This window comes from Streptopelia decaocto (assembly GCF_964273445.1).
Source record: "Streptopelia decaocto genome assembly, chromosome: 6".
Lineage (NCBI taxonomy): Eukaryota > Metazoa > Chordata > Aves > Columbiformes > Columbidae > Streptopelia > Streptopelia decaocto.
The window spans coordinates 15,577,123-15,602,382 of NC_138660.1; the positions used below are offsets into that span (position 1 = coordinate 15,577,123).

Sequence of the window (25,260 nt, forward strand, 5' to 3'; positions counted from 1 at the left end):
TCTGAATAATGCATGTATAAAGATCCCATGGCACACTTTTGCAGGAATAGTGACATTTGCCCCAATATCCTTACTAGCCATAATAATTATCTTGCATTTTTCTCACCCAGACTTCCCCTGCAGTTTTGACTGTAGGCTGTATTTCTCGCTCCCTGTTCTACGTGCTTTATCAGTGACAAGCACTAGTGCGACTGCTACGTTCTGATGAAAACGTTAACTGCACAATGTGACACCGATTTATAAATAAATTTACCCTGACTCTAAGTTGCACCTGCTTTTCTACCAATCAGTAGTGTTGTTCTGCCTTCACAAACCTGGGAACTTAAGGTCAGTTTAAGCCCAGGACACAGCTCTCAGGTCTGATGCAGCTGTAACCTGGCCAGGTTACAAATCCTAGCAGGAGAAGGAGGCAGTTGGAACAGCACAGAACTGGCACTGCCGGGCTGCTCATGTGAGCCATGGACATGCTGGAGGTGGGGATAGGTCATTCCTTACCCCTAAGGTCCAGTTCTGCTTGCTCTTTGATAACCCTTGGTTCAGCTGAAAGAGCCCTAATGTACACTGTAAAGGGAAAATATCGTTCAGTCAGCTATCACAGACTTGGAAAAAAAAAAAAAAAGAGAAGTATAACTTGCAATGAAATAAACAGCTTGTTCTTACAGAGAAAGTTGAGTTTCCTTTCCTTCTTTTTATTATCAGTTAATTTATGTTAGTAAACACTGTGGCTTGTAAAGCATTGTATCACATAGATGTGGTTTACTGATACATAAGTGTTTATATGATTCATCTAGCAGAATTCTCCATGCCTGGAAATGAAAAGGGGACTCTTTCTCCAAGCTCTTTAGCACTCAAATATCAGTAAAATATACAAAACATGTTCAGGGTGGTGTCAGGGACTGACAGTCATGCCCAGTGAATAGTGACGTATGTCCAAAGTTATTCATGCAGTTACTCTGCACTTACACCCTGTTGACAGGAACCAGTGTCTAGGAGTGATATTCAATCTGGGCAAGTGAAGAATAAGAGACACAAAAGTTTTTCAGTGTTATTTTCAGCCAGCCAAATCATATATGTTTATGTTATTCATGTTTGTATTTAATTTGATATGGAATTCACATGGTTAGACAAAAATTATTTGTCCCCTGGTTGATGTTTTTACATAAACATTCAATAATTGTACCTCCTGTTATCCACTGTCACTATGTTAGAGGTGTTCTGAAGTCAGAATCTTTTATACAAATATCTCAATCTTTTCTCATCAAAACATTTGTTCTTTGTATATTTACAAAGTAAATTTTCCTTGTGAAAGCAGCCAATACCTCACAACTGCATTTCCATTTAATCAATTTAATTATCATTCATTTGCCTCACCCAGGAAACAGTTAAGGCAATTTTCCACTTAATCATTTCAGCTAAAAGCCACAGTAGTAGCTTTAGATTTTAAAAACTGTCGAGCCTCATCTTGTAGAATGGAAAATTTGATTTGTTAAACAGGACACATAAGCATTATGAAGACCCTGTAATAGGAATAACACGTATGTAACTGGGCATGTGCAAGCCTTGGAGTTTAGAAAAGTGCCTTTCATGAGATGCACTGAGTCTACCTGTCCTAAAGATGTTACTTCCACAAACTGTTCAGAAATGCTGCGGTAAAACTCTCTTTTATATGTCTGACTTGTGCCTATGTAAGTCTTCTTAATTGGATCCTAGTACCAGTAAAATAGAATACGATTCTTTAGAAGGCTGTCCTGCCTTCAGAGGAAAGGAAATGAAAAACTGGATGGGGAGTGAAGTAGATCTTGTTGCTTCTGTAGATTAATGCTAGAGGTTTAATCCTACAGAATCCTATAGGTTTATGTCCTACAAACTAAAAGGAATAAGCAGTAACTTCCACCTACTGCCGCCTTCTAGCAACAACTAACCTAGTTTCCTGGCACTTCCTAAGCTTAAACAGAACCTGTGCTTGGTTGTTGTCGGTGAAAAGTGTGGGTATGGGACAGAGCCACAAAATGTACTGCTGTGTGGTTGGGGTTCGTGCAGTGTGAATTCCATTAAGAAAAAGAAAAAAAGAATAATTTCTACACAGGGCTTTTTAAAAGGTTAAAACTAGTAAGCCAGAAGTTTATTAATCAATCTAGGAGAGCCCGGATCTGACAAAAAGTAGCATGCACTCTGAATATCTAGTATATTCTTGGTAGTGTGGACAATAGGTTTTCATTTGCACTATCATCCATTACCTTGAACTTGTCAGTTGCTTTTAAACATGCTCAACAGCCGAGGATTGGGAAATGGCTTCTCTGCTCTCAGCCCTCACACTCCCCAAAGAGCAGCTGCCAAATGTGCCACGTGTTTGGTTATTGTTAGTCTTTGCCCCAATGGATTTTCTGTGATAAGGCTGGAGCAAGTTAGTTTAGTCTTCTTGGGGCTGAAGGTAGATATTTTTGGCAATGAATCTGGCAGACGTTTTTGGGACCCTCTTTCGGGCCAGCCACTGGCATAAACCCCTCCCTGAGGCTGCCTGAGGAGCAGAGCCTGGAATGGACAGTGAATGTGGAAACACAAATCATCTTATTCCCGCCTAGTTTCCCAGTATTCCCCATTCTTCCACTGCCTGTGCTCCTCAGGTACGGTAACTCGCTGAGCTGTCTTTGCCAGAAATGTTTTGTGGCATCAGAAAAAAAACAAAGTCCAATCTTCAGCACAACACTGTCATTATCATGATTAGCCATAATTAAAGAACTGTTTCAACAGATGCACATTTAACACATTTGAAATAAAAATAACAAAACTACAATGAAGAAAGAACTATGTTATATGGAGCAGAACCAACAACACTGTGGGAAGGAAATATGTGTGTACCTACTGAGCAATGTAATGTGTATGATACAGGAATATAAGCAGGTTGGGGAAGATACAACTCTTGTAATACTGCAGACTTATAACTGCAGAATCAGCTTCTTTATAGGACACGATACTTATCAAATTTTTTGTTATTAAAACTTCACAAACCTATTAAATAAGAATGTTTTTTAAAAAAAAAAATACAGTAGCAAAATAGCGGGCTTCTTTGGGACTCTACTACTATTTTTAATGTATTAAAAGAACATTTATACCCAGCACACCAATTAAGTACAGCAGTATAAACAGGAGATAGCATGTTTTCCAGAAGTTAAGTGTTCTGAAGCTCGTGTCCTGCTGACTCATTCTGAATCACATCAGGACAAATATTTTCACCCTGAGAAGTTATTTGCTGGCCTAGAAGGTTCCTGTTTCTGAAAGTTTATCACACTAGTTTTGTGACACATTAGACTTGTCTCTATGCCTGTCATTCAGTTGATCTTAATTTTTTTTTCCAATTAAAAAGAAAAATCGAGCTTTTCACTTGACCAATTAACATCTCTGCACATTATATCCCTAGAAACAGAACACTAGCCTGGACACTAGAAACCTTGTCATTCTCCTCCATCCTTGTTTGCTATAGCAAGGATGCTGTTTAAAAAATAAACCCAAACTAATTATGTTTGTTAAAGGCTGGATGAGTTTCTTTTCCTGTCTATATGCTCACAGAGATTCTCAGACTTTCAGAGGTCTAATTTTTGGATTTCAATGACTAAGGAAGATAATCCAGCACAAGAATGAACAATATCCCAAGAGGTAACCACACCCTCACTTAGAAACTTGAAAGTTGGGGCTGATATTCTTAAGTGTCCCTTATTTCTACGGGAGATGGAAACTCTCAGGTCTCAGGAAGGTCCCTGTCTATCCTAAAAACATCCAGCTGTTTCATCAAACAACATGTTACATTTCAAAATTGCACTATAAATTAAACATCTATTTAGGGTACCTGACACCTCCACTTATGGTATGGCTACAAATTCCTCTTTTCTTTGTTCTTGAGCATGTGTATCACAATTTGACTGACCTAATCCAATAAAAACGCTAAAACGGTTTCAAACATGTTTCTCGGTAGTTCATTTCATGCCCTATTTTACAGCAGGTTATTCTGTAATCTAATTTATATTATTCTGAAATCACAAACTGCTTGTAATTATCTTTTAATGGTAATACAAGCTTATTTAAAGGGAACATCAGGTGCTCCAGTGAAAACCTACCGTAACAGGTCCTTGCACATCTGATCATGGAGTTTATGTATTTTGATAGGAAATATTACATAAAAATATTTCCATATTTTATGCATAAAATTCAATGTTTATACTGTATTTTTAAATGTGTGGCAAAAATATTGCTGTTTCAGAATCCTTAGAGGGGGTTAATTTGGAAATTTATAGAATAGCTGAATTATTAATTAATTATTTCCGTGTGAATAATAACCAGAAGCCTGAGTCTGTCTTCCAAACAGATTGATAGCAGGTTAGCATCTGGCAATGTTTCTGTACTTGGAGAGGGATTTCAAAACATTATTGGTTGTCACTTTCTTGACTCAAAATATTTCTCTTCTGAATTTCTGCTGAATCAGACATTTTTTTTTCCTTTTAATCATTCAGGTTTTTTACTCTGACATTCTCAACTGTCCTGAAACTTATTTCTGAAAGTAGGATTTGACTGTTAGATGGAGTTCTGAAGAAAACTCATGTAAAAGTCTTTTTGACACAGGGAATGTTCTTGAGCTTGAAAAGTCAAAATGATCCTCCTATATCCCTCTGTCAATATAATAATGAGGTGCTCCTCAGTGATATTAAAAGTTAGCACATCTGAAGCTTCAAAGATGAAGAAAACAGATACAAACTTTTGTTCTTGGTCCGTAGCTAATCTGTGATACTTAACGCTATCAGATGTTGTTAAAGCCATGGATTTAGCAGAGTCTTTATTAAAGTCAGACATTTATATTGATAATGAGATGGGATTAAGGGTCTTCACATTTCAGAATACAAAGCACCCACAGAGCTGAGAACTAGAAAGAAACTTCTCTTACAGAAAGCGATTTTAGAATTGGCTGCAACAGGTTTTCTTGAACTTAGAAAACTCTTGAACCTTTTGACCAGACTAAATTCTTCAGGATGATGACATTTCGTAGGTAAAGAAAGAACATTGCATGTTACAGTTGCTATAATAATTATCAAATTGGTGAACTGAATTCATTGCTTACTCAATTAATTAGCCAATTAATTAGTGAATCTGATTTATGTGACACCCTGACTTTGTGTTTTAGTTCAGTATGTCACAATAGTTGTGTAATCTGAGAGCTCAGAACTGTTAACATTTAATTACAATGTTTTTAACTCCTGTACGTAGCATCACTGTCTTATTTTCCCTCCGTAAACAGGTATTTTCAATCCTTCTCTTTCATATGGAAGGCTCTTAGCGTCACTATTATTTTTCTTAGAATTCTACCACCTTCCATACAATGGTAATATATGCATTTCTAAAATAATCCACCATTATTGTATCTGGAAAATCCTATACATATGTCTGACTTTTTTAGATTTCATTTTTACTCTCATGACGATGTCAGTCTCAAAATATGTGTGTAATATTGTCTATTATTCAGTATCTATTGGAGAATCTCTCAATTAGCATTACTGACTAAAGCAGATCTTGGTATAATGTTTAAATCTTTGTAGTGCAATAAAATATGCAGTGGCACTATGATTTGGACACAGTAGAGTTGACAGTGTTTCATGGCTCATTTGCCCAAGTAATGATGAGATTTTAGTCATCAGTCAAAAATCAAGTGCAGCTTTTCATTGCAAAGAGATTCAGGTTTTTATGTATATAATGCATAATGGCTCTGATTTAAAATGGAGCTTAGGAACACAGGGATCCTGCAACTGTGTTATACTCATTAGAGGAATATTAAAATGCATTAAATAGTGTCCTGCAATTGTGAGCTGTGGTGAATTGGTTTGGACGCCTTTGATGCAAAATGTAAAACTACAGTACAGTGAAGACTGATTAAAATTCAGTCTGGAAAAAAGAGGGTTTAAAAAAAAAAGAAACAAAAAGTGAAACACCATTTATTGACAGCTTCCAGCTGTGTCTGGGGACCTCCACTAACTTTTCAGCTCATATAGGTCCACATCTTACCCCCTTTTTTTCACTCCTCAGTGACTTTTGCGACACTTAGCATTATTTAGAAAAGTCTACAATTGCATCTTGAAATTCTGAACCTGGGCAAAATGTTTTTGGTTTTTTTCCACTTTAAAGGAAAGCATCCCTATATCTCAATAGATACTTTCCATGGTTAAATGTACTATAGAAGACTACCTAAAATAAAATTCATACTGACATGTAGCAATTCTTTACTTTCTTAAGCATGACTCCATAGAAGGTTGTTTTTAAGTAAGCAAAGGCTCAGACATTCAGGCTTTCTGAGCACTTGGCCATTCCACAGAGTCTTGTACCAGCCAGTCCTAAAGCATCAAACACAAATGTTGTTGGTCTTGCCTAAAGTCAAAGGACATGACTTACTTGGGCACAACACCCTTGCAGTTGGGCAGAGGTAGAGCAGCAAGTGCAGACACAGCAAACGCAGCCACCTCTGGCCTTGCTTCAGCCTCTGCAGCCCCTGCACACACACACCTGCTGCAGCCCAGGACTGGATGGCTTTGCCTGTGCTTCAATTCATCTCTCCCAGGACAGTGCCTCACTTTGGTCCTGTACCAATTAAGGTGGGCTGTCGAACCCAAGATAAATATTTTGAAGTATGCAGCAGATTTCTTAACTTTTTCTGTTATCAGTGGCCCCCAAATTGACTGATACAGAAACCTGGGCTGGATTTTTTTCATCCACATCCAGCATCTGCTGCTTGATTGTTTGAATAACTCTGAACAGCCATCACTTTCCCAAAAGTCCAATATCATAGGAATATCTAGCAAGATAAGCTACCAATAGTACCATGGTTACTAAAATGCAGCCATTCTTACTCACACCCCTGTACACAATATCTCTAAGGTGTAAAGTGTGTTTCTCTTCATTAAGACTTCCCATCAAAACTTCTGATTGAATAAGCAAAGAGAAGATAACTTATGACTGCTAAAAAAAGCCTTGGTGGTAGCTCTTTTCCGTTGCTCATTGGGAAATGCTAAGCAAAAGCTCTTCTTACACCACCAAATGCCCTGCCAGGAGCACAGCTGTGCTCACTTGAATGGTTTGTCAGATCTATAGGTGCTAAAGCTGTGCATATAGTTCTAATACTCAACTGTTGAACAGTCATTGTGCCTCAGGTAACTAGGTATGCAGTCGATTTGTAAAGCCAGTTTCTTTTCTGTTCTATCAGTTATTTCTGTAGCCAAAAGGGTTTTCTTCTCATGTGATTTACACAGAATAGCTTATGGTAAATTTATTAGTAGTTTATTGTTACCTGAGACACTTTGCTGAGGTTTTCTCTTGCTTGGATTAGTTAGCAAATGATTTATTGAAGAAAAATCCCATGATAATACCCTTTCTAGTGACAAAACTGATTTAAAACATGATGAGAGAAACAATATACTAGCACAGAGTCCACTTCAAAATAATGAATCACTGTAGCCAAAATATTTATGTGAAGCATTGCACTGTATAGAAAAAGATGTAGAAATATATTGGTATGGTAGAAATAGAAAGATTGGAATAGATGAATGAGTATTTCATTTTCATCTCTACTACTTACGTTTTTCAACATACATTTTAAATTCTTACTAGTGACTTTTTATTACTGTAGTGATATTGATCAATTACTATGTTACTTCATACATGAGCAAGAATAAAATCTTCTACTTTTCCTATTGTTGGCTTATTAATATTGCTATTTGTCGTGACAAGAAAGAACTGCAACTCAGGTTTTTTCATCTTTTTCTTGCATGATTACAATCTGTAGCTATGTTCAGCTGGCTTCAGGCTACAAGATAATCATGTCTAGATAGAGTCAAATCCTTTAGGGAGTTAAAATATGAGATGAAAAATTCTCCGCAGATTAGAAAACATATTTGGCAAGAAAGACTTAAATTACAAGTCTCATTCATGCTACATAGCACAACTGCACAGACACTTTCAGTCTGGAATTACGTTTTTTAAACCCCTAACACCATAAAGACCCTTAGTAGTGAGATTTAGCAGTGATGTTTCAGTGAATAACAAAACTGAAGAAAATACAACAGCTGATAAGATCATCAGGCAGATGTGGCTGTCTGTATTGAAGATATGGTGTTTATATTGTACACCTTCACTTAGCAGTTTCCGTCACATTCTAATTATGTCCCTTATGGATTTAAATTAAGAGTAGATTCTTTTAGAACTGATAGGTTTTCCTTTTAACTTGCATGTAAGGATGCAGTTATCAAAGAAGCAGCATCCTATGAACCAACCTGCCAATTTGTGTTTCTTAGCATACTTTTCCAGTATGCTCTAATGTAGGGGTAGGTGCTGGGATTCCAGTTTATGCAAGCTGAGGATTTGGCCAGGATTTTTTTGGAAGCGAATCTCAGCACAAGACTTCTTACCTGACTGCACCGTCCCATCTGAGCATGTTTTTACTATGAGAGATTTGTAGGATTTATTTCAACTTGTATTTGTCTTATCTCACATGTACCTGAGCTGCATTATGCAAAGGTGGCCTGCTTGTCATTGTCATCTTGTCCCACTTTGTTCATTGCTCGTGCATATAGAGACTCTCTCAACGGTTCTTTTGGACATCTTGTTGTCTTCCATTCCCAGAAATGCTGGTAACTTGGGTTGTTTCTTTTTTTTTTTTTACCAGCTGCATTTAGGTACTGTACAGCCTTTTGTTATGTGTTTAGATGTCAAGTATGCTGCTTACTGACATGTCTCTTATATGGTCTTTCTCATCCACCCATATGGCTAAGACCCTTGCCAGGCTTTCATCCTGCCTCTCTTGATGACTCCAGGATCCTTTTCCTTCACAAATGTGGTCTGACCCCATTTGTGGCTCTTCACAAGGCTGCTGTTAATATCATCCTCCCAGCCCCTTGAGAGCTTCTTTCTTTGCATCTTTCCTCCAGTCTTCTCATTCTGTTCTGCATCAGACATACCCCATTTGCCTCTACTTTAAAATTACAAATTATCTCTGCTCTACTAGCCGTATGCTGGATAGAAGTTTTACTATTTAGAACTTTCTGACAAGAGCTTCCCCAAAACTCCCAAAGCAATTTCACTGTCTCTTTTTGGATCCCTTCTTAAAACTGGCTGTTGCTAAAGGCAACTCTTGAAAAAAAATAGGCTTCTGTTGAGTTGCATCTGAGCATTTAGGTAGTTTCTTGTGTAGTAATTTCTCTGATAAGTCCTTAGGAGAGGGCTCTTTTTTTCCTCTACATTTAAACAACAAATAGTTTAAGAATGTCCCAGTCCCAGAGTAGCATTCCTAGCCAGCATCTTTATAAAGAAATTCACTGGAAACATCCAGCAGTACCCAGACAGATAATATGCTCTCCAAACTCCTTTCCTCAATGCATAGCAGTAGAACATTGTTAGCAGCAGAACTGTGGTAGTAAAAATCCTGGGCCTTTTACATTTGGAGATTCTTGATTTTCACATAGGCAAGCTTTAATTTAGTCCAGCTTCAAAAATGTAAGGACAGCCCAATGCTCAGAATCATTAAAGCCTTGCAGAATTTTTGTTCTGGTTCTGCAGTGTCAGTCATTTGCTTTGATATCTTTGTCAGTTTAAAGTTTATTTTGCGTTGCTGTACTGAGATTTTATGTGGTCTACTTGCCAATACTTGGAAATTATGGTAGTTAAAGCTCAGTTTCCCAGAAGATGACTCTTACTTCAGCAATTCAAATATGTAAATGGCATCTCCTCTCCTCTGTAATGACAGCATTGTATGTAGCATTTTTTAGAGAGGACGCACTTTGTAAGGGCCAGACTTGCATAATCTGGAAAATTCTGAATTCTCCTGTGTTTCATTATATTACTGTTTTATTCTTTTCCTGTCAAAGTAGCAAAATACTTGCTCTGGCTTGATGGGCTCCTCCTCAGATTTAAAAAAAAAAAAAAGAATTGTTTGGGTGTAGAAAATGTCAGTTGTCCTGCAGCAAAGCTAATCTAAGTTTTATTCTTCTGTTTTGTTACTTTATTAATATTCTAAATGATAGAATCATTTAGGTTGAAAAAAAAAAAAAAGTTGAGTCCAACTGTTAACCTAAAACTGCCAAATCCACCACTAACCATGTCCCAGAGAATGTCATCTACCCGTCATCTAAACCCCTCCAGGGATGGTGACTCCAACACTTCCCTGGCAGTCTGTTCCAACGCCTGACAACCCTTTCCATGAAGAAGATTTTCCTAATCTCCAATCTAAACCTTCCCTGGTGCAACTTGAAGCCATTTCCTCTCATCCTATCACTTGCTACTCAGGAGAAGAGACCAACCCCCTTCCATGCTACAACCTCTTTTCAGGTAGTTGTAGACAGTGATAAGGTCTCCCCTCAGCCTCCTTTTCTCCAGACTAAACAGCCCCAGGTCCCTCAGCCGCTCCTCATCAGACTTGTGCTCCAGACCCTTCACCAGCTCTGTTGCCCTTCTCTGCACTCTATCCAACACCTCAAGGTCTTTTCCTGTAGTGAGGGGCCCAAAACTGAACACAGGATTCAAGGTGGGGCCTCACCAGTGAGTGAGTACAGGGGGATGATCACTGCCATGACCAAACCAGTTATTCACAAATATTACTTCCAGTACTAAACCATCACTGAGTCCGACTGCGAAATATTAAGCGACTGTGTATTATTGATCAATCTACTTGCCGTTTCTTTCTAAAATATAATGTTTGTAATCATCTAGTTTCCGTTCACACAGATAAATTGCTGATTTTGCATATTTATTCATGACTACAAGTTGATAAGGATGTGGGGCAACACCAAATCAACTCCCTGCTCTGTATTGATTGTATGTAACTCCCTGAACACTCATATATTCCTAGATGCAGAAAAGACATGGTCTGAGACATTTTGTCACCTAGCAGAATTAACAGATTCAAGTTCCCTGTACAAAACTGGAGAGACAGAGTAGAAAAAAAAAATAGACTTCAAAGTGTAGGCTCAAGCTCAGACTCCCATCAGCCAGGATGAGGACCCAAATCACCTGCACCACATATCACACTTTCACATTCATGCACTTTCTAGCTGTCTAGTTTAATGACTAATGGCTAATGATAGGCAAGGCAGACCAGCTTCCAGACACTGGGAACCTGTAGCCTCGCTTAGTCATGTTCTTAGTATGTAGGAAAAATGAAGATGAATGAAGTGAAGCAGGATTTTGAACCTGAAGCTCACATGTCTTGCTCTATTAGATTTGAGTGAAAAGGGATTGTGAAGTGGAACCACCTCTTTTTCATTCTGCTTTGGATATTGGAATGGCCAGGTCTCAGCATTACCCTAACAGACCTCAAAGGCAAGACAGATCATTTGCTGGTTTGTGAATCCCAAAGGATCTTTGGACAACCAGTACATGCATTACATAGTGCTGGACAAGCCCCCCAGAAAAGACCTTTTGTGAGTGAACAGTCTTTATGGATGAAAATTAAGTGTAGCAGGGCAATAAGGCAGCAGCTCGGAGGATTCAGGTTTTCAATGTAAGTCTATCTACGTCCATTCATAGATTTGTACCTTGTTTTTTTTTGTTGCACAGAACACTAATTGCCCTTCATTTTGGGAAAAAAAAACACTATCTGAAGGGGCTAATACAGTATTCTCAGTGATACACACTTTGCAGTGTAAATGCAAAATCCAGACATATACAGTAAATAGCACTTGCTTTGTGATGTTTATTATCAGAGAACTATCCTGTAGAACACAGAGATAAAGGTCCCACAGTTTAAGGGGCAACCACCTCCCCAAAGAACTTACAATATAGATTAAAAGCAAGAAATTTTAAAGTATATGAAATAAAATTACTTTGGAAGTGTATTTTAAAGTTAAGGTTTTCAAGGTCACATTAGAAATTAGGGTTATATTGATTTGCAACTCAACTTCTATGTCCTTTATGTAGCCTTGAACATCTCAGTTCTGATATTCTAAAAGAATAAAAAATAACATTTAGAATTCTAGATTAGTAAAAAGTTAAAAAATAAAATAAAAAATATTATTTCACAGACAGGAATCAGAAATATGGAAGTACCATCCTACTAAACAGATTCAGACCTTCTAATATTGCTAACTTGATTTGTGTCAATAGTCTACTCTGTCAACAGCAAACGCTGGGTTGGGAATGTGTTCTAGAGACAGGAACATTCTGAAGGAAATTCAGAGTCCCTGATGCTGACTTATTTACAACTTTTTAACAGATATTTTAATTATTTTTTGAACATTTATATTAAATTAATTATTGAAGATAAATAGAGCAATTAGATTTGCTGAAACTTGGTAGGTGTAAACTTGCTAAAAATAGCCTAGATGTATCAAATGAAATTACAGCAGCCTTCAAAATCAAGAATAATTTCAATTCTAGTTTATAATAGCAATAGAGACACCAGCGCAGGATGTTTCTGTGGGATTAATGCCCTGCTGTCACTGGGCTATGCCTTTCGTCATTGGATTTCCATTAAGACCAGTTAGTTACATTGTATGATACTGGATGATATTTAATGTCACTATCATTGGGAGCTCAAATATCCAGCTGAGACCAAACTTTTCAGTATGTAGTGGAAAAGTTGCACTACATCATCAACTAGTACTCTAAAAAGAGTTGTTATTAACATTTCTCAGAGATAAATTGCTTTATGGTTTAAATTTGCCTATATATTAGACTGTCACCTGATTAATCTCTATCACTGGTAGAGCCAGAGTAACACTTTTGCATAATAGAAAATTACAAGCTGGAATACACAGGGTTAGGGTCCGATCTGAGTATTACCTGTCTAAAATGCAGAGTAACTCCTTTGATTTAAAATTGGAAATTCTCTTAGTTCTAATCTGTAAAACTGAGAACAGGATCTGATGCCATGTGTGGATAACAGAAGCAATTGTATTTAAAGTATAAGCTTAAAAATACTAAATACATTACATACTCAGCTTGTGATTTGTCTGGAGAGATACAATAAGGTAAATTCCCATTTTTTCAGTGGATGTGTAAGTATATTCTGTATTATGATGAATTTATTATTTTCCAGAGAGCAAATTCTCTGCTGTTATGAACAGCCATAGTTCTCTTAATCTTACAAATGTCAGATAACTTATTCCAGTTCAGAACTTCCCCTTGTACCCCTTGATTTCTAGTTTTCAAAATAGCCTCTAGATGAAATTTTTCTGTAGTTTGAAGAAGATAACAAGGAACCAAATTTGAAGGTAATTAGAAAATTATAACTGAAAAATAAATAAATTATTTCTGGTTTAACTTTATTTAAAGTTATTGTGAAGTTATTTAAAGTGAAGGGGGATTGCATTTGGTACAGCTGTTTGGTAAGAAGTCACCGATAAATTATGATTATCACTTTCATGTATTACTTTCACTAAAATTATACAGCTTTTAAAGAGAAGATAAACCAGTGTATTTTCAAAAGGAAATAATTTCTGTGCGTGTTTTCATACATTTTAGAGGGCGAGGTAAAAGCACATATTCTTGTGGTTTATTTAAACTGGCAGTTTCTCATATAATCCAAACATACTTAGTTGGGTTTGTGTTTGAAAAATTGGACCTGTACCATGTCAGCATTGCCAAAGTGTATTAAGTAGTTCATGAATTTATTTTTTTAAAGAGGCATAATATTCTGACTTTGCTGTTCTCTTTTCTCTGCTGGATGAGGGTTAACATCTCAGTGATTAAATCAGCACCATTGTTTAGTCCAATCTACAGTTTCATTTCCCTTTTCAGTGCAGCCAAGAATTGAATGGTATGTGAACTAAGACCAAGGTCTGTAAACCTACTGTACTAAACGTTATGGCAAACTTAGACCTCCCACATCAATGAAAGACTCACAAATCCAATTTTGTCCAGTTCATCTGCAACTTTGTACAGACAGCAAGTGGAGACATTCTGATACAGTGATATATAAGAAACCATACTAAAGACCAAGATGATGTCTACACTGGGTGTTGAAAGAGTTATCATGACTAAATATGTCAGATAGCCAAAACTTAATTTTTAGTTATGATTTAAGAATATTTTTAACTGAATCAGAAGAGTGTCTGGTTAAAACTGCAAGCAGATTTAGGCAGTTATTTCTAAAAGGCATGCATATGCTCACTTCCATTCCTGTTGACTTTTGAGACAATTGCAAATCAGGATAGCAGCACTACAATCACTTTTTGAAGAAATAATTCCTTAAAGCAAACCTATTTGTGCTGGGGATAAAAATGTCACCACAGGGTCTTGAATCACTATCCTTTGGGAATGGAGGGAAAGTGAGCTCATCAGTCAAGGAGACCCACAGCTGGAGAAATTGTTTGAGAACTGGTGGCCAACAGTTTGCCAGGCAGCTCATATAAACACAACACATATACCTGGTGCCACCGGGGAATCCTGCACTGACCTGTCTGCTTCCCTCTCAGTTTAACAAGGTTACTGTATGTCAGAAAATGTACAGCTTGGTAAAGTACCTGAAAACAAGTTGTAATTAACTCTCAGTCTGTTTGTTTAGTAGCACTTCATCTGTCACTCAGATCTTCCATACATATGCGACTCCAGGAGTATCTTAGGAACAAAGCTGAGGTCAAAATGTGGCTAATTGTGTGAATGCATGTAGCTCTGTTTAAATGATTTTGGTTTTAAAGTTTTTCGTTAGGAAAGCACAGCTGTCAATTTATGTGTTGTGTTTATGGAAAAGCTATTGAATGCAATGGGGTTTTTTATTAACTAGGTTGAAAATGTACAAAAATTTAAAATTCTACTACTGGTTCTAATAACAACTGAATTCCTTTTTTCAAGGTGCTTCAAGATTCTTATTACACACCTCAGACAGGTTTATCTAGTTATATAAACCAATGATAATATTTCCTGTGAAACTAGGGAGGATTTAGCAGTGCGTTTTTAAGTGTGACTTTGCTGCCACACTGTCATTCTGAGTTCTTAAATATCTGTCTCATTTGGAGACCTTATCTGGAACTTTGAATACAGCTAACATTTAAAAGCTGATAGAATAAAACAATTCATTTAGAAACATTAGAGCAGGCCACGGAGCTGATAGTAGAACTGCCTTTGTTTAAATGTTCTACAAATTAGTCCTAATAATGCTTTCGTAAGCTTACCTTATCTTTCCTTTTGAAAAATAAACAGCTAAAAGCATTGTCCTCTGCTACCAGCAGATGACAATTATTCAGAAAAGTCTTTGCTTTGGAGTTATCTCAGACGTTTCAATACAATACTTGAACAGTTGAATAGGAAATAGAATTTTTATATGATAGTAGTTTATGTTCATTATTCACATGATACATTTATTTAAAAGAAGCTGGAGAGAATAAGAACCTGCTTCATACTGTAAATTAAGCGTGTTATATACTCTGTCTGAATGCCTGTCTTATCTTTGCCCTGACAGGTTGATAATGTATGGTTTCGTGAAGGCCATGGTACATATTGGCCAGTTAAAAGGATGGGAATTCCACTTCACTGACTGTTTATTTTTTGGATCGCTGATGTCTGCAACAGATCCAGGTAACCGTTTAAAATACTTTTTCAAAAGTCAGAAGAGTAAATAACGTAACAACTGTACATGCCATAGAAATGTTCAAAGTCTCTGTTTTGATTTTTTTTAAACTTCCATAGCTGTTCAATGTCTGATATTCTGATAATCATAAGTCAAATTGGCTCCAGAGATCCCTTGTGTTTGTTTTGGTAACCGGTTTACCTATGTTTAGCTCACAAACTTTATAAATGAAGTTGCTGAGGAGATTAGAAAAATGATGTTCTCCAGTCTTCAGGACACGTATCTGCTCATTGCTGATGTGAGAACTGCTGTAATGCTGGAGCCTCATGGTTAATAGTTTAGACCTTTTGTTCCAGTTTAAAGATATGGGGAACCTAGCTTTCAGATTTAGCCACATAAATACTGTTTATAAGGTATCAGTTTATAATTTAAATGCAGTGTTTCATGATAAATACAAATCTAAAAAGATAGACGCCAACAGGTTGACTTGAATTTGCAGATGTGAGATTTAAAGCCTGAAGTTACAGTAAATAGCCAAGTCTAGGAAACAGATGCAGTGAATTTTGGAAACACAGAATTACAGAATCATTTAGATTTGAAAGAATGTCTGAGGTCTTTGAGTCCAACTTCCTAATCAAAACAGGGGTAACCTCAAAGTTAGCCTAGGTTTGATAGATTTTTCTAGATTTTGTTATGTTGAACACATTAATAAGAGTATTGTGATATTAAAAGGTAAGTAGTATTTTTGCATCTGCGGGACGACAGTGAAGGAGGCAAAAAAAAAAAGGAATTTTTGATAAGTTATCTACAAAGAGACAAGGGTACATTGGATTTTTGCTAGATTTTCAGTTGAGCTGTTACAGAAAGTAGAACAGAAAGCATTTTGTGATGCACATGACATGCTGCATTAGTGTTGACTACCCTTGAGAAGCTTTTCTGAGAAACTTGTGAATAAATCTTTCAAATTCATGGCTATTAAAAGAAATTACAAAAAGCAACGTTGTTCTACAGATTTGTTCCGTTCTTTAAAACGACACTCAATATTTAACAAAATACTTTGGGCTTGTGATTTATCATTCTGATGGCTTAAAAATATGGTGTAAACCAATTTATTTCCACAAAACTGGTTGTTGCCAAGATTGCTGTAAAAGCTGCATCAAATTGTTATTCTTAAATTAATCCAAGCATTCACTATGCTGCCACTTGTAAAATTCCCCAGCTACAGTAATAAGATTCAGCACGATTGAAGCCTAACTTCAGAGCAAGAGAAAAAACACAGAAACTGAAAGCACATAGAAAATCTAGGAAAAGAAATTGCTTGTGGAATATAGGGTTGCTTATGGTTTCCAAGTGTGCTATGAATAGAGTTTTGCAGTTGGCTTAGTTTCTTTTCCCATTTTCCCATCCTATACTATGTAGTTTCACAAATGAACATGTTGACTTAAAAAGAGAAATATATAAGACAAACACACTGATTTTTATTAGAATAGTATTCAATCACCACTGATTAATCTGGAATAATTAGGGGGGGCGGGGGGAAGAGACAGAAGCTCATCTTGCACTGGAAGGAGTGAGAAGTAACAAGGATTACTATTCCCAGATATTTACATAGACTTGATAAGCTAACACTGCAGTTGAGAGAACTACTCTTAGTGCGACAATCATTGATTAATACTGTTTGTAATTACTCTTCTGCTTATATAGAATGTCTGTGCATGTACAAGAGTTTTTTTAATGTTGTTCCCTCTGTTGTCTATTAAAAAAAAGTCTAAGCTGTTTCGTGGTTTTGCTAATCTTATCCATAAATTTCAATCCCTCAAAGACTTAGAGAATTTTGAATGAAATTTTTGCTTAATTAAATGGTAGCCATTGCTGAAAATATTACGTTGTGTTGTAGGATTTGCTGATGAATCTCAAGCCATGTAAAGAGATCATTTGAATTCCATAGTCAGTTAAAATATGGTCCTCTGGAGGATTGGTACATGCTAGGGCACAAAATAATCAGTCTCATGATTCTATATGTGATATCTAGCTTAAAAAAGTAATAAATTACTGTCCTAAAATGAAATAATAAATTCCTGTCAGATTTACTACCTGATTTTTCATTTAATTCTTCACTGTGTAGGATTATAAGCTTCTTTCAAAAAGAGATTTAATTTCCCTTGGCTGTGTAAAGCAATTAAGTCTCAAAAGATGTTAAAAACCGATCTGTTGACTTGGCAGAAGTTGTTTTGAGTTCCTTATTTGTAATGGTAAAGACAACTGGTAGATATTTACCTGTTAAATTAATAATTTTGCTACCAGGGAAGTAAACAAATGTATGCCAGCTACAGGTTGTTAATATTGTTAGGAAGAAAGAAATAATGTCATATAGCACTTTGTAGGTTTTGGTTTTTAAGGGTATTTGAAAATCATTAATACAGAGATTTTTGCATAAAATTTGTTCAGAAGAGTTGCTCTTAAAGAGAAAACTAGCACTTGAACCAAGATTAAGACATGAATTTGTGACTGCCTGTACTTGGGGCTGTGCTTTGCCTCATAGACTGTGATCTCTAAACATCTGTGATATTTAGGAATGCCTCAAAAATCTCTCATGTCTCTAGAAAGTAGAGGTTGAAACTTTAGGAACTAAGCAAGGTTGCTTTCAAGGGAATCCTTCATTTTACATGAAATTCCTCCTTCCAATAATTTACCATTTTCAGCAGAAAAAGTTTCTCATTTCAAGACTTCAGGTGAGAGGTTTAATTTCTAAGAAATAGAATTTTAAGGTTCCCAAATTCTCCCTTCATTAGTGTTTGATTTAAAACATCAGACCAGTGGGGGTATTATTATTATTATTATTATTATTATTATTATTATTATTATTATTAAGTATCAGTGCTCCGGCTCTGAGCACCAGAGACCCGCAAAACCAAACTGCCTCACCTCTGCCTCAGCCACCAAAAATAACTGGAAAGTACAACTTTGACAGTTTGTCTCAGCTATTGCTATTAACACATTCTGTGCAATGACCTTCCAGTCCAAAGATATTTAATGTATCTCTGGCATTTTTTAAAAAAACTTTTGACATTTCAAGCATAGAAAACAGATTTACCTTCAGAGGGTTTGCTGAAGCACAGCTATTTCTGAGCTACATGAACTCTCTTACCTTTGGTCCTATTGATAATCACAAGGCTTTTCTCTATTTGAAGTTACTATGGTTACAGCTGAACTGAAGATGTGAGTTCCACTGCTGTTGTTATTGATAAAATTGGATATTTATCAGAAAGAGACATTTCTGTTTCTTATAAAATCAAAGCATTTTGCATTAAGAAGCATAATTTATAAATATAGCAAGGTAATACATGTTATACAGTGGTTATATAAGAGTGTTTATAAATCTGTTTTTGATTAAAATATGTTTATGCATTCTTCTTATTCCCCACTGAACTAATCTGTGAGTGGCGTGACTGATTAGTAGGGAAAGGAGACTATAATTAAAATTGAAATTGTTATTTTTAGAGAAAAATGGTTAAGAAATATAAGTGAGATTTCTCTCATCTTATTTTCTTCTCATTTCATATTGTCCTCCTAAAATAATTTAGGCTGATGAGCTATGAAATATATTAGTACTGCTAGTCAGAAGGTACCAGTACTTTTTATAATGGTCTTATTTGTTTTCTGAGCTTCCTTATTCTTTTCAAATGTAACAGCAAATAAGTGCTGGACAGTTATCTTAGGGATTGTTGTAGTTTGCTGATATTTCAGTTACACATACTTTTTCCAGGAATTAATAAGAAGCCCATTTGTTTCTATGTTTGTCAAAAGATATCTGCCACAAACCAGCCCACAGACACTGCTCTGAATTGGGTACAACCAGAATCTTGCTGGGCTTAGCACCTAACAGAGGTTGTCTCAGTCCATGAAGTCAAGGAAGAAGTGAATCAGATTTCTCTTGGCACAAGTACTGAAAAAACCTTAGATGCTTCGTTTTTCAGGCTTCCCATCACTCATTTTTTAATGAAGTTCACAACCCTTTCTAAGTCAGGAGCTGATACATACACGTCTTTTCTATTTGTGTCAGTCTTCTACTGCCACAAAAGATGTTCGTTTGCTGGGCCCCAATTTCCTGGCCTTCCAGCCTTATATAATATTTCTTTACCGATCTCTATCTCTGCCCTCACATGATTAGATTGAAATAAGAAATGAAGATATGCTGTGTACATTAATGAAAAGTCGTTTGGTATTTTTATAATACATATTGTATCTAATGAATTATACAAGTCTTTGAGTAGTTACCACACAAAACCAAGCCCTACTTACTGTTCCTCAAAAATGCCTTCAGAAAGGCAGAGAGGCCAGACTTACTGCAATGTAGTATCCACAATCTCTACTTAGATATGAAAGTTCTCCCAGATTAGATATGATACTATGGTATAGGAGGGCAAATACTGAAATTTTAAATTAATCATCTTGAGTTTTAAAGTCATCCATCAGACAAAACATGATGTGACTACTTTGGACAATGATGACTATTCACAGAGTATTATTCTATTGCTCGCAAGTGTTCCAGCACACATAATTTAAATTAACTTCCTTCCGTAGCAGAGTATCATGTCCCTTTTAATATGCCCATTCTGAACTATATCCACAGATTCCCATAATTAATGAAGGCAAATGTGATCTTGAGGAAATTACTAGATGATGAGTGGCAAAACAAGGTGAAAATGTCTTATTGAACTCTTAAATGGAGTGGGTGTGCTAAAGACTATATAGTTCTATGTTCTTATGCAGATACTATTTAACAGTTTCCTTAATGAGTTAGCTAATGCAACAGAGAATGCTTCTTTAACGTATGATACTATGCTGAGAGGAGACTGTAAACACTTTGAAGGACATGATTAGAACTCAATATGATTCTTGCAATGATTTAAAATCAAGGAGGATACATGCTACGCTTAGAGATAATGAGGTTCATATAAGATAAGAAATGAGCATCCACTGCCGAAAAGGGTTTCAAGTTTACAACCTGAAAATGAGTCATCGGTACCAATACATGGCAAAAAAAAGGAAAACAGGATTTATTAACACATGTTCTACAGCATCTTTTCACTCTGTTTCTTGACAGTGTCAACTACAGTACTTAGATCTGATTTGGGGCACTGTATTTCAGGAAAGAGATGGACTGATTAGAAGTGATTAGAGGGCTGGAAAACATTACTAAAAGGAGGAGATTGAGAAAAGTGAATCAGTTTAGGGAGGAGATGTCTGAAATAAGTCTTTGCATAGGCAAAATATTGCTGGAAAGAAAAAGGGAATAAATGTGACAGATTATTCATGTCTCATTAGGCTAGGAATGGAAATTAGAGACTTGAAGAGCAGGAGGGGAGATTTAGGTTAGACATTCAGGAATAACTGCATTTATAAATGGTATGGATACTGAAGAGCGGGTTAGTCGCCCTTGGGATTTGCGGAACCAGCATCACTTCAGTTCTTTAAAAACAGGTCAGATAAATATCTGTCAGCAGTGGTGTGGCTGAAGCGTGTTGTGTCCTGGGCCAGACAAACACAGGGACAGAGCAGAGACCAGAATTCTTCAGTCAGGAGCCGGCAATGCTGTAGGGAAGATCCATTAAAGTCCATTTGGAATGGGAGAAACATTTGCAATGAAAGATATTTTGTGAGAACTGGGGAGTCTCTCCCAAAAGAAGCAATTGATGCATTACTGTGTTGCTTTCTTTATCATTTTGCTTTCATTTGAAAACACTTTAAGTCAGATTTCTGGAGTAGAGAGGGGAAAGAAGGCGAGAAAGCTGTTGATTTCTTAGGAGGCAAGAGGAAGGAGAGGAATGTGAAAGCATCTGCCTAATTGGCTTGGCCTGCTGCACAGACACACCACCAGTGCGTTGGACTGATTGCTATTTTCCATCTATCATTTTCACAGGGACTATTAATGTGAGCCCAAACTAATTAGTTAATAAGCAAAAGCTGGAAGTGGCAAACAGTTTTAGAAAACAAGTCTGTTGTTGTGCCAATGACATCAAAGAATGGGAGACTAAATTGGGTCCATACGTAGCGCATTACAGCAGCATTGCTATTCAAGCAAAAACCTGAATATAGATATTGGAGAACCAAGAAAATATCTTTTGCCAAAAAACTCCTTCCTACACCTTTGAGCTGTTCTGGGGAAAGAACTCTTTTCCTAGATTAAATTATAACTGCACTAGGAATAGATGGATGAGGTTACCAGGATGATTAAATATAACTAGCTAATTTAAATATAGCTATATCAGCAAATGTTCAGCTACACACATCTCCTAAATTGTCTTCTGTAGAATAACACTTCCAAAGTTCTTCAAACATAACACATGAACAGCAATCACTTTGACAAAAAAATCTCACAGGACAACTGAGAATCTGTTTGGGGTTGATAAACTAATTTTTAGATTACACAGATATTTAAGTGCCATTTAGAAAATATTATCAGTAATGATTTCAAGGTTCTGAAAAATGTTATTAACACAAACCATAATCACCTGTTCATGTTTTTGTGTGAATTATCAGCAGACATCTCAACGTAAAAATAAATAGATTTCATTTTTGAAATGTTAGATGTTAACATTGCATCCCAGAGTCACTCCTGATCTTTGGGATTCCTGGGCTATGAGGATACAGTCAGTTGCACAGTTATGTACTAGAATGAGCACCAGTGAAACAGTGAGCTACCATGTAATTGTTAACCACACAAATAATTGGAGGCTTTTACATTAAGTTCTGTTTGAAAAGAGAAAGCTCTGTTTCATCCACACAAAGAGAAAATAATATCAACACAGAATGTAGATAGCCTTCTTAATTTGGAGATTATTAAGTGCTGGGTAGATCTTGGGAAGGACTGTGATTCTGTCTTTACAGGTAAGGAAAATGAGGCATAAACCAACTAAGGTAGTTTTTAATAACTATAGGACTTAATTACCTGAATATAAGCCAAGTGTCTAAATGCCCTTGAGGATGTGTGTTGAAATGATTTGCTGAACTTCAATTTAATTTCAACATACTCTACTTTTTTCTATTGCACTGGTAAACTAAAAATCAAATATAGCAGATAACTCAGGGAGAAGAATGGGATTTAAATTAATGATATGCTAAAAGAACCTTAGAATGGGTTACAAGTATCAGATATCTGTATTTGGATGAAAGGGCCTCATGACTCCCAATATGCTACACTTGAGGTAAAAGTAATTCTGCTGCTGGTGGGACAGGGTATAAGGTTATTTTGCATGTTCCTCAGCAAATGTGTAGGACAGACAAGTGTTATTAGATCCTTCTTAAAATAGGTGAAGTGCTACACTCACCACACACAAGTCTATGGCAAAACCCAAATCTTTTCAACACCCTTATTTCTCCTTGGTCACAAGATCAAAGTATTTTATGCACAGTAAAATATGCTGTGACATTTTCATTTGTGCATGACTCTCTGTGTGAGAAGGAAAGTTTCTTCCTAACTTGGCTGAAGCACCAAGACTCATAGACTTGCTGGATTTCAGGAATTTATATACTTCAGTTGATCCCTTTTAACTTATTGCTATCCACTTAGGTAATAAATAGGATAGGACTTCTCAAAACCCGTATTCTAACATTGCTTCATCTCTTGAAGTGCCAGAGGAAATGTGAAAATAACCAATTTGCTTTGCTTTCTCTCCATGCAGTGACAGTGCTTGCTATTTTCCACGAGCTGCATGTGGATACAGATCTGTACACACTCCTGTTTGGAGAGAGTGTCCTAAATGATGCTGTGGCTATCGTGCTGACGTAGTAAGTACACCCACCTCCATTCTTGGTGAGATAATCACAAGTTTTAATGGCTGATAATTCTCACTGATACCTTTTGCGCAAGTATAGATATAACATTCAAAGGTTTCATTACAGAGATGTAGTTCTGGAGTTGTTCTTCATTTGTTAAAAACCAGAATTCAAATATTGTTAATGTATCCAGAATATAATTTTATTTCATTTTCTTCAGCTTAGAAAGCAGTATATTCTTTAAAATGTGTAAATTTAATTTAATATAATTTTGTTTCTCATATAAACAAGATATCTTGAAAAAATTATGCTGAATGAGCACCTAGGACATAGGGCAACTATAAAATTGGAGATGGGCTCTCTCTATTTTTTGCAATCTATTACTTTCCAAGATTAAAGCCACAAAGTGGTACACAGTAACTCAGTTTATCTACTTCTGCCTACTGAATCTGAGACAGCTTCAGCTGATCTTATTATCTTAAATTTATATCTAGCCTTTTTATTCTCAGGAAGGCTCAAACAGATCACAAATGATGGCCCAAAATCACACAAGTATGTGCTGTCCTAAAAACATAGATGCTAAGTACATGATTAACAGGATCTCAAGTTAACTCCACTCTGCATGTATTATATGCTTCCTGGAGCTTTGCTAGAAATACAAATAATCCTCTCAGATAACCTTAAAAGCAACAAAACTCTGCCAAATCAAATCCAGTTTTTCAGGATGCGTGAAGATGCTTCACAGTAAGCCCCAGTTCAGTGCCACCTTTCTCCTTAAAATACAGTTCCTTGATCCTATCCTTCAGAAAACCAGACTTTTACAGAGTTTATAGTAGTTAAAAATGAGCTTTATATTTTGTCTGAAACCCCAGGGAGAAACTTATAAAAGTTGGATTGCAAAAAAAGCCCCAAAATTGTTTCAAAGTAAAAAAAAAATATAGTTTTCCTATTTAATTTATCATTCTCAGAGAAGTACCAGTCTAGTTACATTCACTTACATTAAACTCCTCATTGTTTTTAGAGCAAGAGTAGTATTTTCAAATGCTGTCAGGTGTCTGAGCAGGGCATTTCATGATGAGACACAGCATGGCTGTCACATGCAGTGACTGTGGCTGGATTGTGTCACTTAGCAGAGCATCTTGTATATCAGCGAATAAAATGCGCAAAAGGGAACCTAAGCAAAGAACAGAAGCCTTGGTAGAGAGAACAGATAGAAAAGCATTAAAGAAGCTATCAGAATGGGAAAGAAGCATGTAGGTGACAGAAAATCTGAGATGTTTTTTTCTCTCCCTGGCTATGTTTAACAAGGCCTAGATGTTTTTAGCTCATTTACACTTCATCTGTTGGTGCAAGGTTCCTATAGATGGTGGAACAGCCAGGCTACAAGCAGCTCTAGGAAAACCAGAATATTTTAAGTGTCTGTAGTTTTCAGTCACTGTGATGTCAAAGCACACGGATCTCTTCAAAGGTGCAACTCGACTGCAAAGCAAATCTACACAGAAAAATACTGTCCGGCAGTACCCGATTCCTGATTTCTAACCTCTACTCTGCCCAGTACTCAGGTCTGGGCTATGACCCTCAGCCTGCAATGGATACAGAAATCTACAGGAAGGATGCCTGATGTAAATGCTGGGTGTCTCCTTCTCATGTTTTCTTTTTTACACATGGAAGATTACAACTCTTTTCTACTACAGAATATCTTGCCACTGGAAAACTAGGGTATTTTTCTCTATATTTGGGGTGACTGATACCTTAACTTCTCTAACATATTTAGGCATTTGTAATGGCTGAAGAGAATATACAGCATCAACAATTTCGTATTTCATTAATATCTGGCTTAAGTGATCAGCTTCTGCACAAATACAATGTTTCTGCAACCTAACGTGATCTTCATTCCTGTAGCCTTTTAAGTAGAGTTATACTGTTAATGTCAGCTTCACTGCAATAACACC

At 36.4% G+C, this 25,260-nt stretch overlaps 1 protein-coding gene across 1 annotated transcript in view; it reads left to right on the forward strand.

Annotated features, from left to right (window-relative positions):
* SLC9A9 (solute carrier family 9 member A9) overlaps window positions 1-25,260 on the forward strand; it is a 192,144-nt gene that overhangs the window by 26,169 nt on the left and 140,715 nt on the right. The window contains exons 5-6 of the mRNA XM_082057237.1: window positions 15,422-15,537; window positions 23,215-23,320. Coding sequence (XP_081913363.1) covers window positions 15,422-15,537; window positions 23,215-23,320 — 222 coding nt within the window. The remainder of the gene's footprint in view (window positions 1-15,421; window positions 15,538-23,214; window positions 23,321-25,260) is intronic.